The sequence below is a fragment of the Morone saxatilis genome, unplaced genomic scaffold (genome assembly GCF_004916995.1).
Source record: "Morone saxatilis isolate NCDOM2014 unplaced genomic scaffold, NCSU_SB_2.0 Contig7, whole genome shotgun sequence".
Classification (NCBI taxonomy): Eukaryota; Metazoa; Chordata; class Actinopteri; family Moronidae; genus Morone; species Morone saxatilis.
The window spans coordinates 1,315,042-1,325,421 of NW_023340246.1; the positions used below are offsets into that span (position 1 = coordinate 1,315,042).

At 41.1% G+C, this 10,380-nt stretch overlaps 1 protein-coding gene across 5 annotated transcripts in view; it reads left to right on the top strand.

Moving 5' to 3' along the window:
• meis2b (Meis homeobox 2b) overlaps positions 1-10,380 on the top strand; it is a 22,238-nt gene that overhangs the window by 8,894 nt on the left and 2,964 nt on the right. For all 5 annotated transcript variants that reach the window (XM_035678897.1, XM_035678898.1, XM_035678899.1 and 2 more), the window contains 2 exons: positions 7,218-7,357; positions 9,651-9,727. In XM_035678897.1, coding sequence (XP_035534790.1) covers positions 7,218-7,357; positions 9,651-9,727 — 217 coding nt within the window. The remainder of the gene's footprint in view (positions 1-7,217; positions 7,358-9,650; positions 9,728-10,380) is intronic.

Here is a 10,380-nt window from a genome sequence, read left to right on the forward strand (position 1 = left end):
TAATATTGGAGTAATGTGTTGATGGTCCATGTGTCCAATGTGGGTCCATGACATGGCTTTGGCGTGAGACTGAGCGAATGATATGCCTTCATCACCAGCCTGCTAGGTTTGTGTCCCTTATCCTTCTAGCAGTCACCCTGGCATTTTTTTGTACAGATGCACTGACTCCATAATCTTGTACCTTTGCCCAGTATCAGTTCCAAATCCAGAAAGTTTCCTCCCTCCTCACTAGCAAGGTCCATATATCGAGATATATACAATGTTGAGTAGGAAGAAACTTTGAAGAGACTGAGGTGATACTTGACATAAGAATACAATTAAACATAATTGTGAGAAACATAATTGCTCCATGGATTATGCTCACTGGCAATTATTTTTTTCCAATTCGGAAAATGTGACGTACTTTTTTAAGTCATGGAATGGTATTCAAGAAGAATAGCTGGACATACAAAGCTCAAGACTCTGGCTCTGGAAACCAGAGTTTATATCCTGTGTCGCACACAGTATTAGGTTTAGGCAACTGGTTAAAGTAAAGGAAAGATGGTGATTTCGGTCAAATTCGTCAAGTCAGTGTACCCCATTTCATCCTTCAAGTCAGTGTGACGTTTTTCCCTTGGAATGAATTCTTCTGGCACAAATTATGCCCAGAGCCAATGTTCAGTGCCAGTGCTGGAAGTACTGAAGTGGAAAGTACAGGTGGTGGATGGGCGTGCAGCTGTAACCTTTGTGTCAAGACTAAATCTTGTGTCCCATCACTGACCTGCAGACCTTTTTGCACCATAACCGCAACCTTTCAGGAATCCCAACCACCATATTTGCCATGTGCAAATAATGTAAATATAAATCATTATGGAGTTGGTGTTGAATCTAACCCTGCCTTGCTTTTTCAACATTTAACCACTATCACAATCTTGAACCTTGTGCTTTGAGCAAACTAAATATAACCGTACATTGTAGGAACAACCATTTGGGAAAATCTCAGCAGTAAATGTTGGGGACACATTCCTTAAAGTAAAAAGTAAACTGTTAACTGATGTAATGCAATTATTTTGATGGAGATAATGTCATCATAAATAATGAAAGCATTTTCTCAGTTACAAAGTTTAAGTTAAGTTTAAAGTAATATTTTTTGCCTGTTTAAGGAAAATATCTTAAGCCTTTGTTGGTTACAAATGTATTCATTACATTCATTAATTTATCCCAAAACAGTGTCTGAAATGGGTACTGGCACTTTTGATTTGGTCCACATGAGTACCCTTACTTCTTACTAATTGCCAAAAATAACTACTTTGTTTGATGCATGCCCCAAAACAGAGAGGACACTATTCAGTCATTTAAAGACATTATGACTGTGAGTGCAACAACAAAAAAATCTAAATTCATACTTTTTCCAAAATGAAAGGGAATCATGAGTGACATTGAATGACAGTCCAACAGAAGACAGGAAGTGATTTTGCTGTCGTCACTGTAGTGGGATGTCATTAGTCATGCCTTCACAGTCCGACAAAACCTTTTAAAATCCACCGTCTTTTGGGAACACTAAAGTGGTGGCGATGTGGCTTCCAGCCCTGGCTAACCACAGGTAGATGATCCATCCACTGTGCAGCTGGTGGTTTGGTTCCTCTGTAAGCTCCCAGGTTTTGGTTGTTGCCTTGTAAGCTGTGTGATATGCAGAGAGGGCTGACTTTGATAGCTCAACCCCCAGGGTGACTGCTGTTGACCGCAGCTAAAGGGGCTGGGCTCTCTCAGGAATGTTTTGGAAGGGGTCTGGGGGAGGACAAGGAAGAGGCTTGAAATGTCCATCACAAAGACACAAATAAAACAAAAGGCAGTGGGAGTGACTCAAAAACAAACCCTGCACACTTGTGTTGAGAAATGGAATGTGAGGAACAGGATGTGTTGCATCTTTTTGTTCCATCCAGAGCCCAGAGTCAGGAGGAAGGAATGTGGAGGTGCTGACATGCCAATGACATCACAGCTTCACTCAGACTGCAGGCTAATGTCCCTTTGGCATCTGTCACACCGTGGATCTCAGAAATGTTTTAAAAAGGGAAGGAAAAACAGCGATGCAAAAGAGGGGGACAAAGAAAGAGATAAATACACCATGCACAGAGAAAGGAATTCATTTGGCCTGCTCTCACAAAAATAATTAGTCGAAAAAAAAATATATATATATTCTCGAAGGTTGAGTTCAATCTTCGCACTCTTGTGCTATGTAGTTATGTAACTTTAGCTGATCCGCTGACCTAGCGCATACCTCTCAAAATCTGAAACGGCCTAAATGCAGTTTGTCAATTGCGAAAGGCTCCTTTTTGATGATTAGCTCCTGGTTTGTTTGACCGGCAGTTGTAATTAGCTGGTGGTCACACACAGCACAGGGAACACACTCTTGATGTTGCCTTATGTACATCCATTTTTACGCTGACCATTTGGAGATTTGGAGAGTGCAATCACAAGTCTCACTGACAAGAGCACGAGTATGTACCAAACAGTCATTACATATAGTGTGCATATGGCTACAGAGGAGGCAGGCTATATGCCAAGCCCTTATGGGACGCAGTTTATCAAGGCTGTGAGCACCACAAACAAAATTCTGTCCACCTCCTGATTTAATTGAGAAAAAAATTTATTTTTAAATTGCAATTCTTAAGAACCTACCCTTTAAATGGAACAAAGGATTATTTGTACACATAGGCTTTTAGCTCAAAGTGGGTCTGCATAACAGAATATGATCAGTGTTGGGCAGTAAAGCATTACTAGTAATAATATTACAGTAGTAATATTACCTTCCCTAGTAACTAGTAGTGTAACTAATTACTAACACATTTCTGTAATAATATTACAGTTACCACCCAAAAATAACTATCTACAACCTTACTTTTGTTGTCACCCCCCCTACTGATTTGAAATCCAACAAGCCAATCACATCCCAGGTTTTTTTTTTGTAATCATACCCCCCACAAAGCAGGAAACTAGTTTGGAAGATTGAAACGCTTACATTCAGCAGCTGGAAAATATTCCCATTACTTTGATTGTAACAAACAAAAGTTGATTTTGGGACTGAATTACGGAGAGAAAGGACTCAATAACCAATTTTAACGTAATATAACCAGTATTGTAACTAACTACTGTTGGCAGTAATAATATTATTAAAAGAGTAACAAGTAATAAATGTGATTTTTTTGAGTAACAAGCTCTGAATGGAATATGTCATCTCCAGTAAATTCTACCTTTTTGGTCAAACTTATGTACTTTATTTACTTATGTACTATGCACCTCGCCCAAATTAAGAGTTAGTTACGGACACTTCCCCTACAATGTTATGAGTCACAAAATAGTGAAGCGCAAATGTCACCTCCCCTGGGTTCAGAAATACCACAGATATCCTCTTGCTGCCATTTGTCATCCAAACTGCTTGGCTTTTACAGCTTTAAACAATTGCGTCTCCCCATCAACAGCCTCTAATGGCAACGTTCACCTTCTCACACAGAGGATTCCCCACATCTTGGAAACCTTCCAGACTACTCCATTTAGAGCTGTGTATCATGTCTAATAAGGGGAGGGGCCGCAAGGTGTCACTGATGATGGATCAGGGCCCCGCTGAGCTCATTAGACAGGCCACGCTGGCTTTGCATCACTGATGCAGCTGGGAGTACTGCAATCAGTTCTGCTAGCCACTCCGCACTTTGTCTTATGGACACATCATCCACTGGCTTCTTTGGCCGGCATTAACAGCCACTGAGCTACGGAGCAAATAAAATATGTGAAAATTTACAATGCAAAAAAATCTCTATCTTGCCAAGTAATTTTTGTCTGTTATTAAAATAAGACTACAAGATTATGTTGTGTTTTTTCCAACACAGAGCAACTTTTTCTCACTGGTACAGTATATTGAATTTGGCTCAGTTTAAATTTAGCTTGGTAAGAAAAAAGGGGTTTTTAGGCCTAAAAATAGAAACAATGACATAAGATGTGGATTTTTTTTTTATTTTCATAATAATTTCTTGATTTGTTTTTTGCAATAACTTTTTCCCAGGTTGATGCACAGCAGTCTACTTCAGTGCAATACATGAATACCAGTTTATAAACTGTATACATCACTTACCCAATCTCCAAACCATCTAACATAACCTCCAGTGAAGAGAAGGAAACACTTAAACACATAAACATAATGCACACCCACATGTACATGCATGCAGTTCGTATACATTAATAGATTTTAAGTAACTTAAAAAAAATTAAGCTACAATCATCAGTATTTAATAAATAGCTAAATAAATGAATATAAAATAATACAGTAGAAATAGAGCAGACTGAACAGTCTGGCATACAACATGATCAGACCTGTGGCAAAGCTATAATTTGTTTAAGCTGTTGTCTATTACTGAGTTAGAGACACCAGAATAGGTCAAATCTGTCTGTCATTCTTTAACAAACTTGTAATATGGAGCGCTCACAATATCTCAATGACTAAGAAATGTTGTGAATACAGCAAGGAGTTTGAACAGCCTAAATAGTGTAAAGAGGTATAAATCTATAACAACACAGGATGTATGTAGGGTGAGGATTTTCCGTTTTTATTTCACCATTATAGGTCTCATTGAGATTAAAATGTGAGTCCTGGCTAAGAAATACTGTACACTGTATAAGAGCAGCAGAGGTATATGGGGGTAGAAAGGGGAGGAAGACTTCTCTTCATATCTTACGGTGCTGTTTTTTTTTGGTGTTTTTCTTCTTAGCCCTGGGGCAATACTCCAGCCATCCCTGCGGTAATGCCCATTCCCTCCATCTACAGCCCCCCCCCTCCCTCTGGGGTCACGCATGCAGACACTGGCAGGCAGGGTGGAGCGGGGAGGGGTGGGCATGGGTGAGGGGGGACAAGGGGGGCATGGGAGACTTGCACGGGTGTACGACTTTGAGACTGCACCGTCACACACTGGTTAGATTGGCCGAGTTGCCGGGGAACAGTCAGAAGCGATTAGTGTAGCAGAGGATCTGCCCTGCGGCTTTCCCCTCTCTGGAGCAGAAGAAAGAGGGATGAGGAGAGGAGAGGAGGTGGACCAGGGTGGGGTGTCGAGGGTGGGTGGAGGGGAAAACAGTGTGCCTTCCTTACATATAATTAGGCCGGACGAGTCCTGTTTGTTCTTTTCTTTCTTTCTTTCTATCTTTCTTTCTTTCTTGACAAAGATGAACTTCTCTGTATAAAGTATAGTTTTATAATCTAAATATGAAGTACCACTCAAAGATAAAACTCAAGTCATCATTAGCCCACTGTTTATTATTGAGGCCGCTCTTTGATTTAGGCCATCATATATCAAAATGACTATCCCTTTTTCTTTTAAGAGATAGACGTGCACCAGCTTCATTAGTTAACAACAAGCAGGTCTTAGAAATTAATCAATTTAATCCAATTAATCATCCATTTTCTTTTAGATTGAACATATTCATTTAGCTACAATACTGTAGTAGTTGCTATTTTTTCCTTTTTATTCATTCAGCTCAACATTGTGTCAATTTCTTGAAGGGAGTTGAAAGAGAGTTATTTTGTTCTGTTTTCCCTAACCCAAGAGTACAGATTAACAGTTGCTAGAAATTCAAACAGATATGTCAATTTAAGAGATCAAGTTTCAGTTGTTTTTGTGTACATTGATGCAACTAGCTATCTAGTTGGGTTTGTAAGAAGATGACATTCCCATTCTTCGTTGGGCTGGTTGGTAATTGGCCCAGCTAGGCTGCAACTATCAGTGTTTTCTAGAGATGTCCTCAGTTAACTGTCATAGAAACCCGAACATATTCTCATTTTAGAGGCTGAAATCAGAGATTTTTCCTGAAGAAAAATGACTCATGATGATGAGAATGATTCATAAATAATCAAAATAGTTTCAGATCAATTTAATAGATGACAACTAATCGATTAATCGAGTAATCGTAGCAGCTCTGGGCCAAACCAGTTAAAAAATAAGTAAATAAAACCTCCACCTGAGGCAACCTTTGCCCATAAAAAGTAACTTAACCGACAGGCTGTAGGAGAAGTGGAGGACAAAACAAAGTAAAGACTAGAGGACAGAGGCAGTGTGAACCCTGTACCCTGTCTGTGAATCAGAGCTGGACGCCATCCGTCAAAGCTCCCACAACCCCCAGAGCCCCTGACCCTAGAACAGTTTCTTTTTAATGTCAATATTCATTAGCTGAAATATTTATGCATGAATATGGCTCATATAGGCACGTTTGATTGATGCATTTCTAAAAACAAAAAGACATGCTAGGGCAAATCTTAAGAAAAGTAGGGTTCCTGTCCCGCCTCGGGGGAGGAGTCTCTCAAATGCATTATTCACATGCCCTCCAGGCAGGCTTTCAAGGCTTCTCTGCCCCGAGGGCAAGAAAAATAACCACCACTGTTAAAAGTAAATCATCTCGGCTGATGCACAATTAATGGCAGAGAGGGAGAGCGAGCGGAGTGTCCCTTGTGTTGCAAGATGGAGAGAGCTAGCAGGGGCGGAAATCTTTGCTTAAAGGAAGCCTCCTGCCTCGATCCATGCCAGCTTCCTACTGAAATCAAACAGGGATGCTGCTGATGGCAGGATCCAGAACTCGGCATGACGCTGCACTACAGACAATCCGACACAGACGTTGTCAGTGAGGGTGGGGGAAGGGGGGGTCAGTGATCACATGGGAACGCAAGGGTGATGGCTTCACACCCTAACGACCCACCCACCCAAACCCACCTCATTCTGCCTCAGTACCCCAAATGAACGCCTCACTTCTGACTTCAAACAGCACAGGGTTTGATGTCAGACTTCATTCACAGACTTTTGTTTTTGTTTTTGTTTGTTCTTCATTTTACTTATAAGGAAATCATTAGTCTTATTTCAAACAGAGGTCACATATAAGTAAGAGTGCATAGCACTGAATCCGACTGCAATCTGAACGTTCATTATTTCATGTCAGGCACACAGCTCCTGCAGTCGTTACCTCATGTCAAACGCGTGGCTCAGATTGAATTAATAGCTCTCGGTTTTATTGAGCTCCCACACTACAAACTCCTCTTCGTTATCCAGTGGCCGGGGAGTCAAGCAGAGGTGAGAGGAAGGATCTTGGAGAAATGTAATCTTCCTCTTGCCTGCCCCTTCTCTGCACTTTTTCATGGAGGAGGATGAAGGCGACAGGGCCAAATTAAAGATTTCTCGTAACGTGATTCCTCTTGTCTCTGATCGCAGGAGACGGCCTCGACAACAGCCTAGCGTCACCGGGCACGGGAGATGAAGATGATCAAGACAAGAAGAGGCAGAAGAAACGAGGCATCTTCCCTAAAGTGGCCACAAATATAATGAGAGCGTGGCTCTTCCAGCACCTTACGGTAAGGGAATTTACCCCAGATCCTGTTAAATTTCTTCTCTATACAAGCCACATCCAGCTGTAGCTTTATATAGATTTAAAACACAACACTCTCTTTCTTCTCTCTAACAGCAACCCTACATTGATTTAACTTAATGCTAGAAATGAATGTTGTCCAACCCCAGCCTCTCCATCAGGCAACAGTTGTTTGAAATAATGCCTCTTCGCCCAGGAATGAGCCCAGGCTAGATTTCTCAAAGGCAAGTTCACCTTTGTTCTATTATAAGAGACAGAGCAAAGACATACTCACGTCTAAAGGTCCTTTTTGAAATACTAGTCCTGGGTTTGTAGAGAAATCAACATCAGAGGCCTTCCGTTCAAAAGCAGCAGCACTGTTTCGGTGCTCTGTGAGAGGGGGTGAGCAAGTCCCCTCGAAGAGAACTTTACCTTTTATCCAAGGTCCAAAAGATAACAGTGCTGCTGCCTCCTCTGTTTTTCTACCTCTCCCACTCTCAGATGTGTTATAACCTCACAGTTGTTTAATTTGTAAAAGGCCCGCACAGGTCCTGTACTTGGAGTAATCCCTTCCTTTCCAAAGCCCACCTTTAGATTTTCCAGATAAAAAAGGAGGATAATTGAATTATCCCCTCTCTGTTCACCATCCCCTTTCAGGCCTAATTTGTTAAGCACAAGTGTTTGCCATGGCAGGATGTGCCTATGAAAAGTGTGCAAGGGGACTTTGGTCTCTGAAAGGCCTATTGCAACACCCAAGCGATCAAGCATTCATCAGTCGTTGAGAGTGTGAAAGGAGCAGGATTATGTTTTGTCAGACGTTGCAGTGTGAGGCCCGCGGTTGGTAGGCCGTTGGTGGCGGGAGGAGGGGTAGGTATTTCTGTCCACCGCTAGCTGTAGTCTCCTGCTTTTGTCGTCCATTCTGAAGACCCTTTAAAGATCCCCTTCTGAGGAAGCTATAGAGAAGCCAGCTGTGAAAGGTTTCGATTCATTATATTATTCATTATCGGCCCATTAGCCTGGCTGTAACTGTTAGTTTCCATGCAACCCTGTATTTATACTTATTCAAAGATTGATGCTAAAGTTTGAGTTTGGGGAGCAAACCTGGAATCCACTGAAGGTCACAAGTGTCAGAGTCAACTGATATGTGACTGTTTTCAGTTGAGGTACAAGATTAAATTCCCTGGTATGCTATGACTATGACTATAATATGTACAAATCCTCCAGAATATAATTACAAAAACAGACCCTTGTCTCACCCCTTCTTTTAAGTATCTTACACATTGTACTGCAATCAGCACAACTTGCAGTTTTCTGCAGATGAATGTCTTTAAATCTGATTAGAAATCATATGCAAAAGACACACATTGCCTCATCAGTATTAAAGTGATGTACAGTAGTATGCATTGGTGCGTGCAACTGGGCTGGGCATGTACAAGGTATTATTTGTATCCAAATAATAATAATAATAATAATAATAACAAAATTGATTCATCCATTTCTGCCAGTAGATCCTCCTAAATGTTACACACTGGTCGTTTAAATATTCTATTCTTTGCAGAGTTATATTAGTGCACAATCTACATAGAAAGGGTCTATCTTCATTCTAGCTCAAGTAAATTGAAGCTGTGCAGTGCATGTTCTTGCATATGTGCATACGCTTTTGTATGCATGTGTTTGAGCTTGTGTGTGTCTGTAGTGTAACGATATATGCGTGTGTGTGTGTGTGGACTTAGCCTGAAAGGCAGTTTCAAAATGAAGTGCTTGGAAGCTCATCCTTCACTGATGGCCACAGGAGGCGGTTGCTGGCCTGACAGCAGCAGAATGGGGACTGGCCCGCGACCCTGCTCTCAGTGCACGGGTCACCTCTGTCTACCATCTGCTGCCCTCCTCCCACTGTCGCTCATACACACACACATACACAGAGCTAGCAGAGGGACCAGGGCCGGAGGACAGGGGGATGAAGCAAAGCGCGGAGGGTGTAACGGGGGTCCTAGTCTTATTGGGGCCCCAAACAAAAGCCATCATTGTGCCTGTTTATATCCCACCCAATCGTTTGTCAAGCAATGTCAAATACTGTCACACAATGGCACGTGCTTTTAGCCTGAAGTGTTCGGGGGGCCAAACCTTGGTCAGGCTCCGATTTTTCCAAAATGCACACTTCCAGGAATTACTGTGCATGGGCGAGACTGGCAAAGAATATGATTACACTTCCTGAGTGGGAGTTTTTCCTTGAAGAACAAGAGCCTGCACACTTAAACCGTCTCTACATCACATATGCTATATGTTTTTGTCATTCACAGCATCCATACCCCTCAGAGGAACAGAAAAAGCAGCTAGCACAAGACACAGGTCTCACCATCCTTCAAGTCAACAACTGGTAGGTCACTCTAAAAGCACATGCATCTGCCCTCATTTCTACTCACACACGTACAATATGTGTGTTTGGTTTTTAAAATGCATTTATAAATTTGACTTGATTTTAGAGAGCTATCTTCATCTCAGTCTTGTATACTTCTCCGTCATTTGTGCTTCCTTGCCGACAAAAATTGAAATTTTTGAATGTTCAGCTGGCCCGTTGTGCACCGACATAAAAGCTACCAACTAAATAGTTTGTGTATTTCCCTATAATTTGTATTAAATTACACTTTTAGTCAAAGTCAAAGTCAAAGTCAGCTTTAATGTCAATTCTTCACATTCACCAGACATACAAGGGATCGAGAGGAAGTTTCTCATTCACCCACGGTGAAACACATAAAGTGCACAGGCACAACATTCAATTTCACAACAGACAATAAAATATTAAATATACAATAATATAAAATATACAATTCTTATGGTAGTGCAAAAAGGCAGATGGTAATGGCAGCAGAACTGTCCTAGAACATGTGTAGTACATATACATATAGTACAGTATATAATAAATAATAATATTTAAAAAAGGCCTACCTTATCTTAAAAATAACAAAATATGCCATGTCTGGCTAAGTGACTATACACCTGTGAATAAATTCAATTTATTTCAATTCAATT